General features: G+C 52.3%; 1 protein-coding gene across 2 annotated transcripts in view; it reads right to left on the bottom strand.

Moving 5' to 3' along the window:
• Positions 1 to 1,002: 1,002 nt before the first annotated feature.
• Positions 1,003 to 11,228, bottom strand: part of TJAP1 (tight junction associated protein 1) — a 39,217-nt gene continuing 28,991 nt past the window's right edge. For both annotated transcript variants that reach the window (XM_014308595.2, XM_031060434.1), the window contains exons 5-10: positions 10,858 to 10,886; positions 10,034 to 10,195; positions 9,296 to 9,362; positions 7,458 to 7,565; positions 6,682 to 6,765; positions 1,003 to 4,998 (exon numbers count right to left, since the gene is read on the bottom strand). In XM_014308595.2, coding sequence (XP_014164070.1) covers positions 3,682 to 4,998; positions 6,682 to 6,765; positions 7,458 to 7,565; positions 9,296 to 9,362; positions 10,034 to 10,195; positions 10,858 to 10,886 — 1,767 coding nt within the window. In that variant the 3' untranslated portion in view covers positions 1,003 to 3,681. The remainder of the gene's footprint in view (positions 4,999 to 6,681; positions 6,766 to 7,457; positions 7,566 to 9,295; positions 9,363 to 10,033; positions 10,196 to 10,857; positions 10,887 to 11,228) is intronic.

Here is an 11,228-nt window from a genome sequence, read left to right as displayed (position 1 = left end):
CACGGCTGCGCCGCGCCTCCCGACTCGATCCCGGCCCGGGGACAGGCCGGTGACAGCCCAATTTTCTGTCCCCCAGGCCCTCCCTCGGGCCAGGAGGAAGCGGGCTGGGATAATCTAGCTCTGCAGGGAGCTGGACACCAGCCGTGCACACCCTGGTGAAGGCTTCAGCCCGCAGCAGCACCGTGGGTTGCGCTGCCTGCGCTGTGCCAGGCGTCCCTTGCTGACAAGGAAGATCGTGTTTCAAGGCGCAGATTAGGATGCAAGATTAAATTGTGGTAGCAGCTGCTACTCAAGGGAACAAGGAATAAAATCATTAATTACGGGGACAAAGAAACACACTCTTTCTAGTGTTAGGCTTGCATGCAGCCAGCACAGAAAGGCACAGGCAGCCTAACTTGGGAGAGGGAGGAAAATTCATTACAGCCCTGTGACCTCTGCAGCACCCTTCAACGTGAAGAGGAAACACCTCCAACTGTCTGTATCAGCACCCTGCAGGAACTCTCTGCCTCATGTTTGGAGAGCTTCCTGACTGGGGTATGTCCAGTCACCCCCAATCCTCCCTCCTCACACAAAATACTGAATCTAGAATTATTAACCTCTTAGGAACCCCAGCAAGGGGGTGTGGTACCTGGTTTCGGAAGTGAAGTGATACTCTCAGGTGACTCCAAAAGCTGGGACTCCAAGAAAACCAACAGCTATTAAAAGGATTAGCTACACCTTATCCTATGCTAGATGAGAATGTGGAGGTTGGCCAAGGCAGATCAGCCAGTAAAGTATGTGAGATGGGGTCGGCAGAATCTTACGAATAACACTGAGGGGTGCTTACAGCGCCAGCTCACAGGTCACAGGATCGCTGTCCCTGGATGAGACAATGGGTGGCACACACAGTTCAACAAACTTGGGACACTGTACCATAAGGAGCTAGCTCTACACCTTCACACGCTCAGGATCATTCCAGTCCAGGTCTTAGTCAGTATCAAGTACAATATAGCCATTGCCATCTACTTTTAAAATAGTTTATTTCTGGTCTTAAAATATACATCAGTTTGAAAATCTCAGAAAAAAACACATTAGTTACAGATTAACAGTCTGGAGTTGGGACACTGGAACTCAGATGGGCTCAAGGCCCCAGAGCCAATACTGCTGGAGGTGGGCAGGAGTGCAGAGGACACAATGCCCACAGGTCAAGAGAGGGCTCTGCTGCTGCTTGAGGCCACCAGTCCCCCTCAACCTCTGCCAGCATCCTAATGCTGCAAAGCACAAGTGTCTGGTGAAGTGGTAGGCATACCTTTGCCACTCCTCCACTTCACTGTTTTGCTTTTCAGTCTACCTTGACCAAAAGCAGAGTGAAGCCAGCTCTGTTCAGCATCATCAGCACCAGCTGCCTCAGCAAAAGAGTTCTGTCCACTGCCTGGCATGCCAGGATTCAGGGGAGATGGGGCTGAGCCCTGGGGAGCAATGCCTCCCCCACTGCAGGCTACCAGCAGCCTCAGAGCCAGAGCAGCTCACTCAGTGAGCAGCCAACCCCAGGTGACATCTGTGAGGCAGGATCTGGCAGCTGCTGCAGATGCAAAACCACAGCAGTGCTGCAGAAGAACAAAAGAAATGGAGCAGTGGAGTGGCTGATGGCAGCAAACACAAGGACAATCCCCTGCCCCTCCACACTTGGGACAGGGGAGAAACACTCTGCAGGCTCAGAGGAGGCTCCCACTCTCAGCCTGTCTGCACAGCGGAACACTGCAGAGAAATACTGAGTCCCACCTCCCCACCAGAGGGTGGCATCCAACTCTACAACTGTTCCAGATGGGAAACAAGGTGAGCGTGTAGGCAGCAGCTCTGCCCAGGGTACATAAAACAACCTACACAGCTTGCCAGAGGCCTGCAGCTCCCCTTCACTGGCCCTGGAGCCTCCAGGCCCAAGCTGAAGCCCTGGCTGGCCCCAGCTACAAGCTGCAAGCCCTTTACAGAGACAGGGGTTTGGGCAGGGGAGCGGGCCCCACAGACAGCTCTAGGCTGCAAGTCTTGATGCAAGCATATGAACAGATGCTCCCTCCTGGAGAGAAGGATGCTCTACTCCAGCCCAATGAAGAGCCCACATGGTGTAGGATGAGAGGACAACACAAACCCAACTCAAAAACCAGACAGCAGGCCTCTGAGGGCAGGGTTTGAAGGGGGTATGGTGAAGGGAACTGGGCTGTTCTCTGCCCTGCACTCCCATGGAAGCCAAGAAACACCAGACAGACAAGGGCACAGGACAAAATTAAAACAGGAGGCCTGGGCTTTGTAAGCCCTCAAAAAAATACCTACATCTATAGACTCTCCCCTTCCCTCCCCCCCCAACAAGACACTGAGCACACAAGACTGAGAAGAAAAGTCACACAGTATTACACTACGCTAGGAAAAACACGCAGAGAGCCCTACCCAGGCAGGGAAGCCCAAGAGAGGCCCCAGAGCCTGGAGCCCCCCAGAGAAGGGGCCGTGCAAGAAGACCCTGGTGAAGGGCTGCTGCCGAGCCATGAGGTAGTGCATCTGCAGGGAGCAGCTCTACAGCACGCTGCCCTTGCATCCCTGCTGGCCCTGCACCAAGCCCTTCCCAGAAAAGCCTGGTAGCATCCTTCACGCCTTGCTTGCCTGGGGCAAAACCTTGTTCTTAAATCTGGAGGGGTTTCTGCAGGCTGGAGGCCAGGATCAGATGGAAGTGCAGCTCTGATAGCTGAGACTCCTCAACACACCCTCAGTGCAGGCATCAGACCGGCTGCCAACGGCTGTGTCTGTTTATGCGGGGTGGGGGAAAGAAAAAACAATACACCCCAAAACCAAAGGCTTGGAAAGAAGAGAGAAGCCCACCCAAGAGCAAAGCATCAGCACCATTCAAACAAAACAACAGCACAGAGAACAGGGGAAGAGGTGTGAGGGAGGAGACACACAAACACAAACCCCAGAGCTCAGCAGGCACTGCCTCCCCAAACCACCTCAGCAAGCAGCACTCATGCCCCACAGCACAGCACCAGCCCCTTGTGCGTTGCTTCAGTGGGGACCAGGTGCCGAATCCAGCCACGGAGACACACAACAGTGACCTGCAGAGGCAGATTCTGAAGACCCACCCAGTGGGTGGCTGGGGAAAACAAAACCCAGGAGGAAAATGAGACACCAGCAATCCCAGCTCATCCCCACAGCACACAGCTGTCTGCTGGGAGAGTCGTCGTGCCCCACTCACAGCCGCTGGGGCTCCCAGGGAATCAGACACCACCACACAGGCACTCTGCTCTGTTGGCACAAGTTAAAAGAGAGCAGAGCAGCTGCAGGGAAACAACAAGAGAGCTCCCAGGGCCTCAGGTACCTGAGTGGGAAGGGGGATGAGAGCAAAAAGAGGCACAGGCACCAGGACAAGGGGTACCAAGAACTAGCTCTGGTACAGGCACCAGTGTGAGGCTGTGAAGAGAGCTGTGAGTGTGTTGGGGCAGTGGGTGTGCTTCTGCACACTGCATGTGCTTGTACTGAGGGTCTGAGGTGCCAGGGAAGGGAGATCCCAGCTCTTCCAGGTAGCAAAAGAAGAGAATAAATATAAAACCTCAGAGCAGATTTCCCCTGGGAGGAGTGTACTAAGGGAGGCTTCTCCCTCAGGTGGACTGATGAGGGCATCCCACAGCTCCGTTAAGCATGGCTGCTTCTTGCTGTGCCTCAGCTGAGAAGGTTGCCCTGTTCCTGGGCTTGTGTCAGACTGTCTTTGCGATGTAAGTGGTGCACCCCCATCCTCTTGGGGCTGCGGTGCGGCCGACTGAAAGGAGGCTTGACCCTGCCTTCTCCGCTTTCCTCCTGGACACCTCCTTGGCTGCTCTCCTTGTTTCCCTGGAGCAGCATTTCTCTCTCCTCAGCTGGGCTCTCAGGCAAGACAAGGTCTACATAGTCCTTGTGCTTCTCTGGTGAGGGGCTTTCAGGCTCAGCAGTGCCTCCACTGCTTTCAAGCAGCAGCTTCTGGGCTTCATCCTGGGAGAAATCTGTACCATAGTCTGAGGAGAAATGGCTCCTGCGGGCTCTGGACTCGGTGCTGTCTGTGTCCACACTTGAGTCCCGGCTCACGGTCCAGCTGCAGCTCTGTGCAGACTCCTCACCATCCGAGTAAGCTGAGGCGGCTCTACCCAGCTCCTGCATGGAGCGGCTGAACCTCTTCTGGAGCTCGGGGGCCGTGTCACGGCTGAAAGCCGTGCGGTTCATCAGCACTCGCTCCGAGGTGGGGGGTGCCTTATCCACAAACATACGCTGCCAGTTAGCCAGCAGGTCCTCCTCAGAGCTGGCAGAGCTGGCAAAGGCGCTCGGGATTTGGGGAGGGCTGCTGAATGGGCTGCTCTGAGAAGAGCCGTGAGCCCTGGCTGCTTTGGGGGACTGCTGGCAGGAACAGCTGGAGGCTGAACGGTGCCCTTCAGAAGCAGGGCTGCTGGGGAGTGTCCGGTGCCTGTCGCAGCTCTCATCTTCGCTCTGCACCAGGCTGAGGGAGATGGCCTGGCGCGTAGCATATGTACAGTTGGGCAGGGGACTGTTCTTTGGGATCCTTACCTTGTCCTCAGAGAACTCAATCACTTTGCGCCCTGGGTACATAGGATGGGGAGGTGAGGGAGTAGGGTATGGGCTTAGCTTCTCAAAGGCAGGCACCTCCTCAGGCACACTTTCCACACAACTCTGCGGCTTGCAGCCACCGTTCTGCTGTTTCCCTGCATCTCCTCCCTCCTTCCCCATCTGCCCTGCACTGTTGCAAGCATCAGGAAGGGCTCCGCTCATGTCCACATGCACAAAGACATCCTCAGCCATGGGACAGCTGCCACTGCTAGACTTGGCTGAATTCAGAACCAGAGATTCTGGTTTCTCCAAGACTCTGGCAATGACTGAGGTGGGCACAACATCAGATGGAGCCAAGGTGTGGGCTGCCTCTTGACCAGGGCCTGCAGACTCCTGCGCGCTGTGCAAATGCTTATTCACCATGTCCTGCAGCTCATAGGGAAGCTAGGGAGAAGGAAAAGGACATTAGAAGGGGGCTGCCATGCAAGTAATTTAGTTTCATATAATCCACCTTTTCTAACCAAGCTACATGTGTATTTTGTAGTCATTATCTTGACCCTAACATTCACCTACCTTGACTTCAGAAGGGTATCTTTTTTCAAAGCAAACCTGCCCCATGAGTGACTTACAAGGCTCTGTAGCTGTCACAGCGGTCATGCTTCTAGGCCATGGTTCACAGGCCCCATGTGGCAAAGCAAATAGGTAAAGACAGCACATGGGCTCAGTCTCACATGCCTGTGAGCACAGAGAAAAGGCCCAGCCAGCACATGCTAGGAAGGGGTCTATTGATCTGTGGAAAATCAGCGGGTGGTTGCACTGAAGTGACTGTACAGCCCCCACTGCTGAGATTCACAGTGCTCCCTGAATGCATAATTGCAGCCATGCTGCCTTGGCAGCCTGCCCGCAGACGAGGATCGATGCCTTCCTGTGTTCCTACCAACTCCAACACATCACCCCACTTCCTTACTCTCTCCATTTCGGAGAGACAAACATAGGGCTTATTACCAAAGTTGTTGGACTGGGGTCTCACCAGGGGGTAAGCACTACCCATCATCCTGCAAATGGGCACTATTGCTCTCCCCACTGCCCTGCCAAGCTGCCCTCACCTGGGTCACCACAGGCAAGTGAAGCACGGAGAGCAGAGGTCCCCAAGCCACTCAGTGGCACAGTGATGTCTGTCCCATCACAGCCAGAAGGAAACTGCACTGACATCTGGGCATGCAGGGCACACTGCATAAGAGCAGCTGGCTGTGAGGCAGGCTGTGTGCACAGCAGCTCAGCACCAAACCCCCTCCAGTGGCAGCCATGTGGAACACAGTACTTTGGGGGGCAGAATTCAAAAGCTCCAGAGGGGGGACAGCTGGGAGAGAGGTCAAGGTTACTCCAGCCGTAACTGATACACCGACCTCAAGAGTGCTAATTTGAGACACAATGGGGGAGGGTGACAAAGTGGTCACCTGCTAAGTTAAAAAAGACAAGCCTGCAGTTTTGTTGAGAGGAACACAAGAAGGAACAGAGACTAGAGGTATGGCAAAGAGAGAGCTGGGCTAAGAGCCTGGACGACGCTTTCAACCAAAGAATTGATGCTACTAATGTGAAAGGAGATGAAAGCAGGATGAGCTGAGCTGCCTGCATCCTCATCCCTCCCCACAGGGGGCAGTGAGTTGGCACCAGCTTCTCCTGCTCAGAAGGCCTAGAAAAGCCTGAATGCTGCCTCACACATTTCTCCTCAGAGTAATAAGTGTCATCGGATCAAACTACTGCTGCTTTTTATGAGCAGTATAGACCTTCCATGTGGCCAGGAGAGGAAGGAAAAAGGATGGAGCAGAGTAAGAGAGAGGTCTGTCCTCTGCCAGCTACCAGCATGCACCCAGCAGACTATCAAGTTCAAGGTTATTGTGCTTTTTATAACAGCTCCTGGCTGAACTGTGAAATGAAGCTCTCATGAAAGAGGAGCTGGCAGAAGCTCTGTGCTGCCTTCTCAGTGGGAGTGGGAACAGGAACCTCCCCCCACCTCTGAGACTGAAGGATGAGAGGCCAGCAGCCCTGTGGAGAAAGCTGGAGAAAGCAAAATGCAGTCAAAGCCCATGAGCCCTTCTTCCCCACCTCAGCAGGATTACTACTCACATCAGCAAACTTGTGGTTCCTGAAGTGAGACTTGTTACACTTGAGCAGCTGTACTGCAAGGTTACAGTCCTGTCGATAGCGTTCCTGCAAGAGAGGGCACAGGTGTGCAACACTGTCAGACTCGCCCAAACTCTTACCCAAAAAGGCACCAACTGACTAGATACTGTTTGAACAGAGCCAGAAGAGGCATCTGATGAATTGTTCATGAGGGCACTGCCATTCCCTCCTCCCCATACTTTTATGTATTTTCTTACAACTCAGCCATGGTGTCCCTTTTAACTCCAGTCCTTGCTCCTGGCATACCCTCTGTCAGTGTATCAAGCCCCACTCCCTCTGGGGATTTTAACCATCCCAAAAATCCCACCTTTTCTCTCCCATCCCACAGCTCAGCTATATCTAATGATGCAGACAGATTGGAAGGAGCTGAGAGCAGTTAATAGAGACAAGCACTGGATCCAGGAACTTCTATATTAATGGTGTAGAAAAGGCATCAGCTCCCTCCCAGCTCTGGAGTGAATGACCCCTCCTTAGGTACAGCCCAGACTCAAGTCAAACCCTAAGCTTAAAAGAGCAAATACATCAAACTTGAAGATCCATTCCTCCCTGTTCAACCCCTCAGACCCTCTTCTGTTTGTCTGTCCCTGCTATCCTGTACAACTCCTGCACATCCATACACATTGGAGTCATTCATGTGCTCCTTTACACTAATGACTTTGAACAAAAGGAAAAGCCCACACCTCACACACTTTCACAGCCATTTGCAGAGTGACACTTACATTGAGTTCCTCCAGCTTATTGATGGTGGTTTTGGCATCAAGCAATTTATTAGTGAGCTCTACAATCTCCCAGTCCAGTGTCTTGCGGTCCATTTCTGCCTTTTTAATCTGGGATGCAAGAATACCAGGTTTAAAACTTCCTAGCACAGAACCTCAGAACCTGGCTTTACCACCCACCTCAGCCCAAGCATAGCACAATGACACACTCAGCTGGGATACAAAAAACTTCCAGACAGACAGACAGACACACAGACAAGGGAGACAACCCTCTTCAAAGGAAGGTGATTCCAAAAGCCAAATGGGACCAGCTGCTCTGCTAGCTACAGAGACAAGAGGTTGAGTCAGAACCTCCTTAACACAGTATCTCTTCTTGCAGCACCAGCATGTTTCCTCTCTCTGCCCCTGGTTCCCAGGGTGCCTCACAAAAAGCTAGTGGTTTTGAGCGATCAATCCTAACCTGCCACTGAAAGCAAAGACCTCTGAGATTGTGACACCCAGCTCTCCTTCCTTGGGAAACCAAAACAAGAATACTGCCTGAAAAGATCCAATAGTCAATACTGAATGGACAAAAGGGGGGAGGCACCATCTCGCAAGAGTTTAAGCCTTGCTCTAGTAAGTTAAAGGACCTGTGGCTTCATTTGAAGTTTAGCTAATGTCCTCCATAAAGCAGGGAACCTTGCCTCTTCAGACTCCCTAACAGTTCAGGTAAGGGCTGCCAGAGACTCGGAAGTAACAGCAAAGAAGGACAACAGCTCAGAACAACCAAGCTGTCGCTGTCTCAAGAAGTTCTTCCAAACCGCCCAAGGGTGTTGTGACCAGCAGGGCCAGCTGTGCATCACAGGTACAGCACAGCAACAGGCAAGTGGATAGGGGAGCCAGTACTTCACCAGTATGCAGTCTCTTCAGGCACCAGCACAACGAATAATTAGCGGTGAATATTAACCCAAGAAATTCAAACTCTAGAACCAAAGAAATCTCATCCTGGGCTACACAGAGGCAATCAGCACCTCAGCTATTTGACTTGCCTGCTCACAGCTCAGAAGGGGAAGGAAAGGGAGCAAACAAGGCTCACAGCCATCCACACCTTATGCAGTGCTGCAGCTTATGGGCACCACTTCCCAACATGTCATGCTCCAGCTGGCTCAGAGTCAAACACTCTTAAGATGGAGCCCTGCAAGCTAGGACCTGCTGCATCTGCGGGCAGCCGCTGGATACCAGGTGAGCCCTTGGCTGGACGAGGGCTGGGGCCCCTCCATCTGAGATGGGGTATGTAGCATTGACAATGAGACCAACAGGCTGAGACACGTAAAGAGGAAAAAAGAAAAACACACAAACGAAAAGACGCAACTGCAAAAATCCAGCTTTGGCTGAGAGAGGCCTGAGAGGTGAGTACGCCCAGAGTGTGCCAGCGGCAGCGTGGGGAGGAGAAAGAGAAAGAGAGGGAGAGGGAGAGAAAAGAAACAGCCATGAGTGTTATGAATGCACACAACAGACACACACGCACATTGGCTCTGCTCTGACTGCCCCCATCCTCCCAGGATGACCACCCCTGACACATCCCTGGCACTTTGAGAGGGACTGAAGCAACATGACGGAATACCATGCAATTATGTTGTGAGGAACTGAAGCTCTTGTGCATGACCAAGTACAGGCTCAGTAAATCAAGAAAACCACTCATGACACCAGTCAGCATGGGGAGTAGATGATCATGGCCAGAATCTCATCCCTCACCCACTGCCACATCTGCTGGGTAAGGACAGGACCCCTTCCCCCATCTGCTCCTAACACACACTGGTCTCTTCTATCTCATCTCTCTAGTGATTTAATAGGGCACTCACCAGGGCATGCAGCTTCTCCTCCAGGTCTTGGTTGGTTCTCTGGGAAGCAGTGTAGCTGTTCTGCAACCTACAGAAACAAGTTTGTATGCTTGGGAATGATTTCAGGCACCTACTCAAGTTGGCTCCATAGGTGCCAAGAAAACCACCAAGTCCAGAACTCAGAAAGACTGCTACTAAGACAACCAGGCATATTAACTATGCCTCACCTCTGATACACAATGGCTTTCAGACCCCAAGTTACTGGAGCCAAGATGAGGCTGGCAGGGTGAAAAGGATCCTGTAGGAGGGGATGTAGATGACTTTGGAGGGCTCCCCTGAGCTATGTCACATCTAAGCTCATGACCAGTGACTGGCACTGATTTTTAACTGAGGCACTTTTCGGGTGAAGCAATGATGTATTTTCTTGCAGCCACCAGTGGCTTTTTTTGCACACATGCTTACATCCAACAGACGAAGAATTCCCTGTCATCAGCCTTTCATGCTGGCAACATTCCTACACTGTACCTGGGAAGAAATAATGGCTGCAGAGCCTTTATCTCCCCTAGAGTCTGGAGGTGCACCCTTTCAAGCAGCACACCTTTGATTTGCACAACAGTGCACAGCCTGCTCACGCCAGCTGAGGGAATCTGGCTACCAATGTGGCTACCAATTAAATGACCCACATTGTGCTGCAAAAAAAGGTTTCTTTCTGTGTGAGGGATCTTTCTAACGCTACTCCTCTCATTTTCTTTGTCATACCTACGGAATTTGTCCTTGAACTTCTCCAGCTCCTCACGGTTCTGGCCCAGTTCCATCTCCAGGTAGTCCTGACCTGACTCCAGTTCCCTCTCCATTGCCTCCATTTTGTTAGTCACGTATGTCAGCCGTCGGCGAAGCTCCTCATTCTCATGCTGCAGTAGCCTGGGGCAGGAACCAGGAGCAAGGAACCACTGAGTGCACAGGGAGGATTCCACACCAGCACCCCCCTCCCCTGCACCAGGGCCCAAGAGCCCTCACAGGGGCCCCAGGAAGTCAGGAACTGAACGCTCAGGAGACTCCAATGCATGAAGCAAGAGGTACATCTCTGTCAGGACAGACAGGCAAACACTCTTGGAGCAGGGGCAAAGAAGTACATGTCAGCTGGCCAGCCAAGGCTCCCAGCTCCCTCTCAGGTTACAGTGCTTGCATAAAGACAGATGAGCTGCACAGATCCAGTATCCCTCACTGATGAATGAAAAGCAATCAATAATTTATCCCAGTCCAGGCTGGATGAATAGAAGGGAAAAATCCTCTCTCCATCTCTGTTAAAGACTTAATCTACTTTCTTTCACACCCAACTTCTCTGCCTGCACCTGCATTGGGGATCCATGTTCCCTCCTCCTCCAGTGGGAGGGACATGCAAGGCACAGGTTGGCAAGGCACAGACCAAAGCTCTGCCCACACGGCCCCAAGAAGATTGAAGATCTGAGAGGAGCCTGCAGGGCCAGTCAGCTTCACTGCACAGGTGGCACAAGCAGGATGTGAGGAATCAGCACCCACACAGTTGCAGTATGACAGGCATAAAGGGGGAGCAGGACACTTACTTCATCCTTTCTGCATCCGTCAAGGGTTCCTGCACAGGGAAGAAAACATCTGTGAGATTCTTTTAGAAGAGGAGTTGGTCTCTCACACTGTCCTAAAAGGCAGTCTTGGTTGCTAGACCCTAGCTGTGACTCCTCCTCCCCTGCTCTGACAGCTGATACTAGGCAAGCTTAGAACTACAAGGATTTGTACACACTGCTCAGCTGTGTGATACCAAAACACACTGTGTGTTCTGGTTCAGGGTAGAAGACTAGAAACCACTACACAAGTTAGGTAACTTTACCCTCCCATGGTGCAATCTCAGCATCTCTTTGGTAACATCACCACCTTAGCAGGTCTTTCAGCTTCCTCCACATCCACAGCTGGTGGGCAG

This window comes from Geospiza fortis, unplaced genomic scaffold (genome assembly GCF_000277835.1).
Source record: "Geospiza fortis unplaced genomic scaffold, GeoFor_1.0 scaffold41, whole genome shotgun sequence".
In the NCBI taxonomy this organism is placed as follows: Eukaryota; Metazoa; Chordata; class Aves; order Passeriformes; family Thraupidae; genus Geospiza; species Geospiza fortis.
Note: the sequence above shows the minus strand (reverse complement) of the source record. Positions and strands in the feature narration are given on the sequence as shown.